At 51.9% G+C, this 13,575-nt stretch overlaps 1 protein-coding gene across 2 annotated transcripts in view; it reads left to right on the top strand.

Moving 5' to 3' along the window:
• Positions 1-7,292: 7,292 nt before the first annotated feature.
• Positions 7,293-13,575, top strand: part of Brf1 (BRF1 RNA polymerase III transcription initiation factor subunit) — a 54,655-nt gene continuing 48,372 nt past the window's right edge. For both annotated transcript variants that reach the window (XM_047534287.1, XM_047534278.1), the window contains exon 1: positions 7,293-7,834. In XM_047534287.1, coding sequence (XP_047390243.1) covers positions 7,651-7,834 — 184 coding nt within the window. In that variant the 5' untranslated portion in view covers positions 7,293-7,650. The remainder of the gene's footprint in view (positions 7,835-13,575) is intronic.

Below are 13,575 nucleotides of genomic sequence, written 5' to 3'. Positions count from 1 at the left end.
AGGAGAATCATGAGTTCAAAGCCAGCCTCAGCAATTTAGTGAGGTCCCAGTCAACTCAGTGAGACCCCGTCTTTAAATAAAATATGAAAAAGGGCTGGGGATGTGGCTCAGAGGTAAAGCACCCTGGGTTCAATCCCTGGTACCAACATAAATAGATGGTTAAGGTAAAACAAGGCCACTAGGGTGGGTCCTAAAACAATATGATGAGTGTCCTTATGAGAAGTTGGGATCAGGATTCAGACACATACAGAGGGAGGACCCTGTGAAGACAGAGAGAGAAGGTGGCTGTCTATAAACCAAGGAGAGAGGCCTTAGAGGTGACCAGCCTGCCCACACCTTGATCCCAGACTTCCAGCCTCCAGATCATGAGAGAGTAAAGTTCTGCTCAAGCCACCTTGTTGCGATGCTTTGTTATGGCAGACGCAGTGAAGGAGTCCAGGCTGTGTGCACATTTTTTTCCCCCCAGGCTGCATTTTGATTCATTGTACACAATGAGGTGCATCTTTTCATTTCTATGGTTGTGCACAGTGTAGATTTGTACCATTCGTGTAATCATACATGTTCATTGCGTGCACGTTCTTTTTTATTTTTAAATTTCTTTTTTTTTTTTTTTTTTTTTTTTTTGCAGTGCTGGGGATTGAACCCAGGGCCTTGTGCTTGCAGGGCAAGCACTCTACCAACTGAGCTATCTCCCCAGCCCCTGCGTGCACGTTCTTTAAGAGCAAATCAGTGCTGAGCTCTAGCTGAGGCGGCGCACGCAGACATTTTTCCAGGGGGATGGCCTGAGGGCTGTGCCTGACGTGGACAGCAATCAGAGGCTGATGGTGGACAGAGGTTGGAGAGAGGAGTGGACCAAAGTGATGGGGTGAGATGCTCCTTGGAGAATGGGTGGGGGTGCAGAGGCCTTGCAGCCCCTCCTTTCCACTTGCTGTATGCAGAGTGTCAGGAGGACTTCCTGCTGGCATGCGAGGCCCCAGTTCCAGGCCGTGCTCTCCCTCTCCTGGGGGTGGTGGAGGGAGAGGGATGGGACCCAGCACCTGCTAGCTTCCTCAGCCAGGCCAGGTACAGCCAGACACTCCCTGCTGCCGTGATGGAGGTTGGGGGGAGCCCAAAAGACCAGGAGATGGACGGTGGCGGGAGGGGAACTGGACGCATCCCGCGGCCTGGGCAGGAGCAACCTGTCCTCCCTCCAAGTAACAGGCCATGTTCAGCCAGTCGCTGCCAGTCCTTCCTGACCTGCCAGTCATTTCCTCCCTGACTAGCTGGGGCATGTGAGGTACAGAGACACCTGTGGTCACATGTCCTGTGAGGAGGTCCAGAGGACCTTGGTCCTTAGCTTAGGAACCCTGCCTGAGGTCACCCTGCACACACAAACCAGGTGCTTCTGTGGGTGTCCCACTCAAGTCTTCTGGAGCCTTGTGTGATGGCTGGTGGGGCCCCTCAGGGTGACCTAGCAGGGGACCAGGAAGCCGCAGGGCCCTGGGCACTTTCATTTTATCCTTAGAGGACCTGGCACATATTGACTTATCTTCTTCCTCCTCCCCCGCTTCTTCTCTTTTGCACACGGTAATTCCTCCCTTGCTAGCTTGTAAACAGTCAACCTTTGGCTCTCTTGCCCACCTGGGTGCACCCCAGGTGAACATCAGATGAGGTGAGTTCCCTGAGCTGATGGAACTAGAGAAAGTCTCTGTCCCAAAAGAGCAGGAACCTTTGTTCTCCCCCAGAACAAGACTGCCTGTGTCTCAGAACATTCCAGATGCCCCAAGTTCAGGGACTTTTTCAGTGGACTGCAGAGTTTCAGCCTAGAAGGAGCTATAGAAAGGGCTCAGGACTCCCTCCTCCCTGTCCAGGAAGCTGTTGGCCAGGAAGGTGACATCTGAGCAGCTGACCCAAAGGAATTGCCCAAAGGAATCTTCTTCCTGCCTTTTGTCTACAGGGGAGCATAAGGCCATGCCCTCCCAGGAGGGAGAACACACAGCTCTGGTGGACAGGGGAGGGGGAGAGACAGGAACGGGGCTTGTGTTCTGAGCCACCCAATAGATGGCAACTGCCCTTGGTGTGTAGTATTTCCTCTGGTGCCTACCATGACACAGCTCTCCCTGTTATGCAGGGGAGGAAAGGAAACTTGCATGAAGTAAGGGACTTGCCCTGGCCCAGCAGCAGGCAGGCCCATGTCCTGGTTTCCCCTGGACATGGGGACCTGTAGTATTATCAAGTGACATAGGGCTGACTGGAGTCAGGTGTGGTTGGTGACAGCCGAAGAGATAGCTGCCTGGCAAGAAGTTTCTTGCTGGTGGTTTTTAGAGGAGGAAACTGCTCTGAGGGCAGGGCCATGTGGTGAGGCCAGCTAGGAGAGAGAGGGGCACGGGGGTGTGGGCGTCTCACTGGAGGTTCCCAGGCAAGGCAGGCAGGCCACCCATGGAGGCTGAACAAGGGCATTTCAGGGCTCTGGGCTCCAGGTGACACCCAGTGTCTGGGTCTTGCCCCTGGGATGATTTAGGGCAGGGACTGGTGTCCTGGCTACAGGAGCCTGAAGGAGGCCAGTGGGGATGGACTCGGAATTCTGCACATCCCAGGCACCTTGCAGGCACGTGGTGTGCTGTCTCTAGGAGTTAGCAAGCCTGGGGTGGTTCCTCCCTGATTTCAGGAGACCCCAACATGCCAACGTGAAACAGGGGTCCACTTTAGGCTTTGAATGTAGCCCTAGCTGCTCTGCCACTGCAACTTATTTTTAAAACCACATGTTTCCTTCTTCTCTCCCTGCTCCTCCCTACTCTCTCCCCCTCCCTAATCTCAGGGGAACAGGATTACCCTCCTTCCCCATCCTTGGCAGATTGCTCTGTCCTGAGCACACACCCACCATAGGAAGGCAGTCTTCCAGATTTTGGGGATGGCACCAGAAGATCTCAGAAATGACTGTCTCCCAAATCAACAAGCGAATTAAAACTCCAAAGAGAACATGTGGAATATAGCCTTTGAGGCTTCTCTTTAAATGCCCCCTGTTCCTGCTGAGGGGCAGAATCACAGCCTTTGGAACAGGAGTCCCTGTTTCTCCTTTGCTAGCAAAGCAATAAACACTCTCTTTCCTTTTTCTTAAAACCATGTCCTTGATATTGGTTGGCACTGGGGACAAGGACCAAGCTTTTGGCAACAAACACATCTGACGTATAGAATATAAAAGAAGCTCGATGAATCCTGAGAGCCACCAGAAGTGAGCAGTTCTGGGACTCGGGTGCGTTCTCTAGGTCTAGCTCTGCTGGTGAGGCCATTTTCCCCAGGCCCCGAGGGAAGGAAGAACCTCTGGTTTGAGTTTCATGTTCAGCTTAGAAGAAAGCTGTTCTCTGTTCCTGACACTCCTGTTCCTTTCCAGCTCTGTGGGTCCCCTTGGAGGGATGTCTGTGCCGGAGCCTCGGCCTGGCCCACCTGCCTGCTGCTGCATCCGTCCAGGTTGGTTAAGAAAAAAACCCAAGCTCCTATCCTACAGTCAGAATAAGATGACCTTGAGCCTTCTGGCTTCCTCCTCTGCGAGGTGCAGGTGAGTGTCCTTCCCACAGGACGGAGAGGAGAGGCTCAGGAGCACAGGGAACCTGCTCACGTTGGGTGTCCACGGTAGGGGCGCAGGGGTGTTGCACCTTCTCCCCATGTTGGGTTCACATCTGTCGGCCCGGCCTAAGCATCTCCTGCATGCTACACAGAGACTCAAAGACAGAGAGAGCAGGGGGAGAGCGAGGGGGCAGCAGCAGCCCGCCCAGCTCCTTCCCTCCTCTCCAGCTGCTCTGTCTTCAGGACTCTGTCCTGGTTCCCCTTTATTTGTAGCAAGTCTTCCTCCAGCTTCCTCCCACACTGGGGCAGGCAGTGTTATGCTTTCAAGGGCCTTCTCTCTCACCCTGACTGGGTGGCCTGCTGACCTCATCTCCCAGGAGTCTGCATTCTCTTCTGTGGCCAGAGCATCCGGTGCTGTAGAGCATTCATCAGGGTGGGATGAAGTGATTGGGTGTGGACACTTTCAACTACATGCACAAACCCTCCTCCCTCCAGGAGGTGCAGCTGACTGTGCACCCTTGAGTGAGGCTGGACATGGTGACATGAGAGTGTGGGGGAAGAGGGAGATGGCAAGTCATGGAGGCACTGCTGATCGATCGCAGGCTCTGGGGAAGGCCAGCTGCCATGTTGGGAAGATACTCAAGCCGCCATACAGAAGGCCCCACCTTGAGAAGTAGAGGCCTCCCACCAATAACCACATTCCTGGGATTAAAAGTGGACTCCTGCGGAGCCTATTTCCATATCCTTCACTCTCTCTTGGAGTTTATCCATCTCTGTGTTCCAGGAGTTCAGTTTCTGCGGTGTGGTACAGAAACTGAAACCCAGATTTGTGAGGTACTGGAAACCTTCAGGGACACTATGAATCTACAGGGTAGAAATTGTACTACCTCAGATCCCCATGGCTAGATGGGAAGACACAAACAAAATGAGGAAAAAAAAAAAAAAAAAGGGAATAAAACACTCCAAACAAACCAGGATGGTCCAATTATAAACTCCATTGACAAAACAGTAGAAGGAATGTCAGAGAAGTTGTTCATAATTTACTTAGTAAAACTGCTTTACAACTTTAAGGAGGATATAAAGAGTGAAATCAGAGCTATGTTTCAGGAGAAGGAAGATAACTTAAATAAAGAGATAAAGATCCTGAAAAGAAATCTAGAAGAAATCTTTGAAATGAAGGAATCAATAAACCAAAATAAAAATTCAATGGAAAGTAGCACCAACAGAGGAGACCAGTTGGAAGACAGAACATCAGGCAATGAAGACAAAATATATAATTTTGAAAATAAAGGTGACCACACAGAGAAGATGATAAATTGCGTGACGTTCCCTCACCCAGACACAATGCCAGAAACCCATGCTCTGAGGGTCCATCTTTCTTCATCTTTCCATCAGTGGCTTTGGATTGACCCTTCCATCTCCCATGGGGGCAGAATTCTATGAGCAAGATTCACTGATCTTTCCCTCAGTTTTACATGCTAATAGTGGATGACATTAATCTTGAATCTCTCTGCATCTCTCCCATTAAATTGGAATTGTTTTCTCATAGTTTATATTAGAAAGATGTCCAAAATACTAAAGCAAAAATAAAATAAAATAAAATAGAAGTGGACTCCCCAATTCCATTCACATCTTCAGGAGCCCTGGCTGACAAATCAACCAGTCTCTAGAGAGACCCCAGTGTTGTTTGGATCTGGAGTGTCCTCCACAAGCCCATGTGCTGAAGGCTTGGTCACCAGCCTATGCCACCAGAAGGTGGTAGAGCTTTTAGGAGTGGGGCTCAGAGGGAGGAAGCTAGATCATTGGGGATATCCTTGAAGAGGCTATCGGGACCCACCCCTTCCTGTCTTTGCTCCTGGGGTACTGTGAGTGAGCAGCTCTGCTCCACCACATGCTCCCCATGACCTTCTGCCTCCCCACAGGACCAAAAGCAGCAGAGCCAACCAACCCTGGCCTGAAACCTCTGAAACCCTGAGTCAAAATAAATCTTTCTTTCAGGAATTTGTGGTAGTGACAGAAAGCTGACTGACACAGACCCTAAGCCAGGACCACTCAGTCAAGCACCTCCCAGGTCCCTGGCTCCAGCAATTGTGTGAGATGATCCATGATGATGCTCTGAGATGCTCGCTTTTGGTGTAACTTGTTTTGCAGCAACAGATAACTAATTTGCCAACAGATAACCAAGTTGCCGAGGCTGGCCTTGAATTTGCAATCCTCCTGCCTCAGCCTACTGAGTAGCTGGGATTACAGGCAGGTGCCACTGCACCTTGCCTGCATATGACTTGAAACATGTAAAACAAAATGTACAGATGGCCCTCCATGTCCATGAGTTCTGCTCCTTGGGTTCAAACAACCAAGATTCCATTTACCCTTTCTTTTCTTTTTTCTTTCATTTCTCTCTATCTCTCTCTCGCTCATTTCTCTCTTTTTTCCCTCCCCCCCCCTTTCTCTTCTCTTTCACACCAGGGATTGAACCCAGGGGTGCTTGACCACTGAGTCACATCCCCAGTCCCTTTTACTTTTTGTTTAGAGACAGGGTCTCACTAAGTTACTCAGGCCTCCCTAAGTTGCTGAGGCTGCTTTCGAACTTGTCATCCTGCTGTCTCAGCCTCCCAAATGACTGGGATTACTGGCAATGCCACTGGGTACCCTTTCCTTTTGCACTTGGAAGTTCCACTGCTATTGAAGAACCAATATTGTCCTCACTGATACTTGTGTTTGCTTCTGGATTCTTAGATTTACTCTACTTGTTTCTCCACAAATACCATGTTGCCTTCATGGATAATTTGATGTAGCTTTTAAATACAGAAGGGGCATTCTCCTGCTTGAACTTTCCCCTGCCCCCACCGCCTTCCTTCTTTCTGAACTTCCTTGACTATTCTTGAGGATTATCTCTTCTAGATGACTTTAGGATCAGCTTATCAAGTTTTTGAAAAATCCTGTTGACATTTCTATTGGGATCAAACTTACTGGTGAAGAGTATATATTTCTGTATCTGGGAATGGATGTTTTTCTGGTTTAATTTGAGCTCCTGTCATGTCCTACAATCAAGGTTTGGAGTTTTAAAAAATGTGGTCTTACACATTTATTTTCAGGCTTCCTCTCAGAGATCCCTGGGTGCATCTGCGGACCTCTGAGGGCTGCGCAGCTAGGGAGCTTCTTGCTCAGGTTCCACCGTAGGCGGGTCCACCGAAATGAGACTGTCACTGTCAGAAAGTGGGGCGTCCTGGGGGGCACAGACAACAGGGGTCTGATGTGCAGAGCGCGAGGCAGGGTGGCGGGTCCCGGTTTTCACCTAGACCTGAGCGTCCTGGTCCCAGAGGGCGGCTCCTCGGCCCCGCCCACCGTTCCAGGAGCGGTCCGCATCTCCAAGCAGCGCTCCAGTCCGGTCTCGGCCCCGCCCACAGTTCCTGCTCCTGTCCCAAGCTTCGATCCCCGCTCGGGGCCCGCCCACTCCTCCCTCAAGTCCCGCCCACAGCACACCCTGGTCCTGTCCGAGGTCGCGCTCGCCGCCCGGCCCCGCCCACAACCCTGTTCCTGTCCGAAGTCGCGCTCACGGCCACGGCTCCGCCCACCACCGCAAAGCCCCGCCCACAGAATGTGGTCCCTTCGGAAGTCCGGCTAACCGCCGGAGCCCCGCTCACCGTCCCGGCCCCGCCCACCCACCCGAGTCCCGCCCACCCACCCGAGTCCCGCCCACAACCCGGGGTGCCGACCCGGCCCGCCCCCCTCGGGCCCCGCCCCGCCCCGCCCCGCCCCCGCCGCCGGCGCGCCGCTCGGGAGGCCTGCTCGCCCGCGGTGTAGAGGTCCGGCGGCCGCGTCCTGTCCGGAGGTCGTCGGTTCGAGTCCTCGTCCGCGTCGCGGCCCCGGTGCCCGATCTGGTCCCGCGGGCTCGGCCGTTGCGGGCCGCGCGACCCGGCGTTCGTGGCGAATCTGCCGCCGCGAATCGACTGGCCCGGCGCCGGCGGCATCGCGAGAGTGCGGCGCGCACGGACGCGGGCGGCGGGCCTGGCGGGCTGAGGGCCGCGGGCTGAGGGCCGGGCGGCGCGGGCGGCGCGGGCGGCGCGGGCGGCGCGGGCGACCCGGGGCGGGCCCCGCGGCCGCACCATGACGGGCCGCGTGTGCCGCGGCTGCGGCGGCACGGACATCGAGCTGGACGCGGCGCGCGGCGACGCGGTGTGCACGGGGTGCGGCTCGGTGCTCGAGGACAACATCATCGTGTCCGAGGTGCAGTTCGTGGAGAACAGCGGCGGCGGCTCGTCGGCCGTGGGCCAGTTCGTGTCGCTCGACGGTGGGTCAGGGGCGGGGGCAGGGGCCAGGGCAGGAGTGGGGGCCGAAGTCGTCCAGGGGCAGGGGCAGGGGTCCGGGCAGGGGTCCGGGCAGGGGTAGGGGCAGGCGCAGGCGCTGGCGCTGGAGTCGGTGCAGGGCCCGGGCAGGGGTCCCGGCAGGGGCAGGGGCCCGGGCAGGAGCAGGAGCAGGAGCTGGAGTGGGTGCAGGGCCAGGGCAGGGGTCCCGGCAGTGGCAGGGGTAGTGGCAGGAGCTGGAGTGGGTGCAGGACCCGGGCAGGGGTCCTGGCAGGGGCAGCGGCCCAGGCAGGGGTCCCGGCAGGGGCAGGGGCCCGGGCAGGGGCAGGAGCTGGAGTCGGTGCAGGGCCCGGGCAGGGGTCCCTGCAGGGGTAGGGGTGGGGCAGGAGCTGGAGTGGGTGCAGGGCCCGGGCAGGGGTCGCGGCGCGTGCCTTTCCCTCCCCTGAGTGTGGGACTCGCGCCTCCCCTTAGGCGTCCTCGGTTGTGTGTGTGAGTGAGTTGCTCGGCAGAAGTTCGGTTTTTCCAGAGTTCAGGGTTTGATGCTCACCAATTGATATTTTGTTTCTAGATTAGTTTTGGTGTTCCCTCTAAGATGTTTTTGTCAACCCTAAGGTGGATGTTTGTCTCCAAAAAGTTTTTGTTTTAAAAAATGTTTTGCGTTTACTTTTATGTAGTGTTTTTATTTTCCCGGTGCTGGAGGTTGGACCCAGGGCTTCAGGCTGCTAAGCCTGTGCTGCTGCTGAGCCTCGGGTTTGCATTTAGATCTCTGCTCCATTTTGCCTTAAGCTTTGTAGAAGGTGTGATGATGTGTGGGTTCAGGTTCACTTTCTGCTGCGAATTTCTCACCTTCCGCAGTGTATGTTGATCTCCTGCCCTTTCTTCACGGGGATGCTCTTGCTCCTTTGGTACAGATCACTGAGTTCCTTCCTGGTGCGTGGTTTTCTGGGCTCTGTTCCGTTTCCATTATCACCACCACACTGTTTCCTTTATTGCGTGTTTGTTTGTTTGTTTGTTTTTACTGTATTGGGGATTAAATTCAGGTACTGGGGATTAAACTCAGGGCATTGGACTTCGTTTATTGTATGTTTTACATTGTCTTTTAATCAGTTATTGCGTGTCCTTTAACTTTGTTCTTCCTTTTCAAAATCGTTCCTTTTGTAGTCATTTCCCCCTTTCCTTTGTTTTTACAGGTTTTTATATATCTACAAAAGTCCTGCTTGAGTTTTTAAGAGAATTGCATAAAATCTCTTGATTTTTTTTTTTTTTTTTTGCGGTACTGGGGATCGAACTCAGGGCCTTGTGCTGATAAACGTAGGGGGATATGACGTTTTTTACTGTCTTGAGTCTGCCAGTCCATGAACAGAATGTGTCTCTCCATTCATTTAGGTTTTCTTTGAAATCTTCCATCAGCCTTTCCTAGTCTCATAGCTTCTCTATATATATTAGATATATTCCTAAGATCTGTTTGGAGCTGTTGTGAATGGGATCTCTCTTTTTTTTTTTTTTTTTTTTTTTTTATGTTTTTGGGTACTGGGGATTGAACTCAGGGGCACTTGACCACTGAGTCACATTCCCGGCCCTATTTTGTATTTTATTTAGAGGCAGGATCTCACTGAGTTGCTTAGCTCCTCACTCTTGCTGAGGCTGGCTTTGAACTTGAGATCCTCCTGTCTGAGCCTCCCAAGCTGCTGGGATTACAGGCGTGTGCCACCGCGCCTGACATGAATAGGATTTCTTTTAATATTCAGTTTGCATTGATTCGTTGATAGTAGTGTGAAATATATTTAAGATAGTGTTTAGAAATATGGTTGATTTACCTTTTTTTTATCATCATCATCATCATCATCATCATCAAATCCAGGGCCTCTTGCATTCTAGGAAAGAGCTCTACCACTGAGCTACACCCCTAACCCAACACAATAACATGATTGATTTCTGTGTGTTGGCCTGTTCTGTAACCTTGCTTAGCTTACTTGTTCCCGGTTTCTTATGGACTCCCTGGGATTTTCTGAGTACATAATTATGTTGTCTATAAATACAGACTTATTTGTTTCTTCTTTTTGGTTTTCTTGTTTTGCCTTGTAAGAGACATTTTTGCCTTGTTCTGATCTTAGAAGGAAACTTTGTTTCTTCTGTTCAGTGGGATGCTAGCTATAGTTTTTTGATTTCTGTACATTATCAATAAAGCTGAAATTCCCTTTCTACTCCTAGTTTGCTGTTTTTTTATGAATAGATGTTGAATTTTTTAAAAAAATATTTGTTTTAGTTGTTAATGGGTCTTTATTTTATTTATTTTTATGGGTGCTGAGGATCGAACCCAGTGCCTCACACATGCTAGGCAAGTGCTCTACCACTGAGCCACAACCCCAGCCCTAGATGTTGAATTTTGTCAGATGCTTTTTCTACACCAACTGATACTGTCAAATGTTGTTCTTTTGTCAGAGTGACCGATTTTTTTAATTTTTAAAATTTATCTATTTATTTTGGTACTAGGGTTTAAACCCAGGGTTGCTTACCCACTGAGCTGCATCCCCAGCCCTTTAAACATTTTTTTTTTTTTTAAGAGTTGCTTAGGGCCTCACTAAGTTGCTGAGGCTGGTTTTGAACTCACAATCCTCTTGCCTCAGCCTCCCAAGCCACTGGGATTACTGATGTGAGCCTCCACATCCAGCCTCTGATTTATTTGTTTATTTTTGTTGTGCTGAGACTGGAACCCAGGGCACTGTGGATGTTTTAAGAAAGTGCTCTGCCACTGAGCTGGACCCTCAGGCCTTGACATTTGAACACTGAACCTGCCTTGAGTTTCTGGGGTAAGCTTACTTGGTTATGGAATATTGTTCTTTTTATGTGTTTCTGGGTTAAGTTTGCTAATATTTTGTTTGAGGACTTTTGTCTAGGTTCATGTGGGATATTGGCCTGTAGTTTTCTTCCATGTCCTAGTCTGCTTTCTGTATCAAGGTGCTGTGCCTCAGGCAATGAGTGGGAGATGGTCCCTCTCTTATTTTCTGGAGGGATTGCATAGAACTCATGCTATTTTCCTTCGGTGTTTGGTAGAGTTCACCAGGGTAGCCTTCCAGGCCTGAAGGTTTCATCTTCAGAGAGTTTCCAGTTATAAATTCAGCTTCTTTGACAGTGGAGTTTGTTGTTAGGTTTTGGATCATTTCACCTTGGGCTGGTTTTGGTCATTTGTTCTTGGATTAATTTTTGGATTAGTTGATCTGGTTGTTCAATTTATGTGCCTAGAGTTATTGGTGGCATTCCTTTGTCCTGTGATGTCTGCAGGATCTATGATGACATCCTTCTTCCTTGCCAATGTTGGTGTCTTGTGTCTTCTTTGTCTTTCTTGCCTGAAGTTTATCAGTGTTTTTGGTCTTTCCAGCTGGCTTTGGGTTTGGGTTTTTTCTGCAGCTCTTCCCTTTCTGTGGTCTGTTTCACTCATCACACAAGCCTTTGTTCTTGTGGGTGACTTCCCAAGGGAGTCTTCCAACTGCTGGAACAGTGGCTGTGTGGCGTATTGTCTGCAGTCTTGTCACAGTTGCCAGGACATTGATGGCTGCTGGGGTGATAACAGCAGTAATGAAACAAATCATGGTGGTGGCAGACAGAGGGCTTTCTGTGGGAAGACACTGTACCAGGTGGGCCCCATGGCCTGGTGAGAGCCCGTTGTCCTCACTGCATCCTGGGGGGTAAGGGAATGTGGTGTGGAGCAGATTTGGGGTGAGCTCCCACCCATGCCTACTGGGAAATCTGTCATAGGGGCCTTGAGCAGAAGGTCACACATGCTCTTAGGAGGCACCAAAATACCTCTCCAGGGAGAGGCAGCCCCGGCAACCAACAGTTGAAGTTCTTGGGGAGGCCCTTGGGGAGGTGCTGTGAGGCTGTGGTTCTTAGCTCCAGGGAGTGGGGGTGGTGCAGGCTCCGCCTGAGTGAGAGGGCATGATGCTCAGGGCATTCTCTTCATCTCCCAGGTGCCCACCTGGCAACCCCCCCTTCCCCATTAGTGTGATTACAGTCACAGAAACTGGTGACTTGTCAGTGTTGAGCACTTGAGCGGGACCCTAGAGCCCTTTTGCCCAGCTCGTCCCTCCTCTAGCCTCATCCTGAAAGCTGAGCTTTGCTCTCCGGTTGGCTGTTTCCTAGGTCTCAGGCCCCTGTCTTGCTTATTGAGACTAAGCTGGACACTTCACAGGCTCCTCTGGAACACGTAGCTGTCAGGTAGGGTGGAAGACCTGCCTCAGGAGGGCCTGCTGGGAACCCACTGTGTCTGTGCTCTGCGTCCACAGCCCATGCAGAGGAGTGGGAGGGTGCAGGACTGCAGGCCCTGACTGACCGAGTACAAGGCTATGGGCAGACCAAAGAAGGCTGTGCCACTCCATGGGGGTCTGCGCGCACTCCCACGTGTAAGGAGCGTGGGGCAAAATAGGACTTCCCAGAAGCACATACCCCAGTGTCCCGTGCTGTGCACACCCAGGCCTGCTTCTGTCACCGGGTGGTGGCACACTCGTTCCTGCTGTTATGATCATTCCTGAGGATGCTGGTGCAGAGGGAGCTCCTACACCAGGCAACCTGTGACTCCTGTTGCCTCCTTGGGGTCCTCTTCCCCCTCTGCTGGGAGCAGCAAACCTTCTGTGTCACCAGAACATATGGGGGTGAGTTGGGGGCATCTCTGTGCTTCCTATAATCAGAATTCTTTTTTCCCTTTTTTTGCGGTGCTGGGGATGAAACTGAGGGCCTCACGTATGTCGGGCAAGTACTCTAAGAAGCCCTGTCACTAGAACTTTTAATGGCTGGACACTGGTGCTTTAAATCAAGGTGTCTGTAAGTGCTGGTGCTTTTACCCTTGACCCTTTTGTGACAGATGCTCCATTGCTGGAAATGGGAAAGGCTTGCTGCTGCAGCCATGGAGAGGGCCCAGGAGGTAGAGCCACTCTTGCCTGCTGGGGAGCTCTGCCCTGAGGAAGGGTGCATCTGTCCAACCCTCCATCTGTGACATGTGGTGGGAACTGAGTGTGGGGCTGGCAGCCTGGCAGGGTCCTGTCCCCAGGTTGAAAGACTTGGGGTCTATTTGTATTCTGTGACTGTTGAGAGTCCTGCCACATCCTGGCCAAAGGTACCTGCTCTCAGAAAATGCTGGCTGAATTCCATCCTGGAGGCACCTGGATGAGGGAAGTCTGGTCCACTTGTTGGCCTCCCTGTCCCATGCTCTCTCTCTCCACGGTCAGGTTGTGATCTCGGAAGATGAGCTCTTGGGGCATGGCTTTTTAAAGAGGGTTATCTGCAGTATTCTCACGCCGCAGCGTCTCTGCAGCTGCCATTGGAAGGCAGTTTCTGGGCGTTGTGTGGTCTTCATCCATAACACTTGGGGTCTCCGTGGTCCCATGGCACCTCCTGTGGCTGCTCACATTGGTGACAAGTTCATCAGTAAGACCAGCTGAGTTCCTTTCCCTGCTGTGCTGCCCAGGGTGGTCTCAGATAGATGTCTCCCCTTAAAAGGAGTGGCACTGCAATAGCAGGAACTCTTGGCTGGTGACATTGACACAGTTCATGAGCATTTTCCCATGTTGAAAGAGGGAACAGAGGAAGTGCTGTGTGTGGGCCGTTTGGGACACTTAAGGCCCCTTGGCTCCCTTTCTTGCTGTGGTCCAGGATGTGGTGTGGCTGGCCAGTGAACTGACCATGCAGGCTATCCTGGGGAGTGCCCTTAGACCCCTTTGCTGCACAAAGGGGG

Source organism: Sciurus carolinensis, chromosome 2 (assembly GCF_902686445.1).
Source record: "Sciurus carolinensis chromosome 2, mSciCar1.2, whole genome shotgun sequence".
In the NCBI taxonomy this organism is placed as follows: Eukaryota; Metazoa; Chordata; class Mammalia; order Rodentia; family Sciuridae; genus Sciurus; species Sciurus carolinensis.
This window is presented reverse-complemented; position numbering and strand designations above follow the sequence as displayed.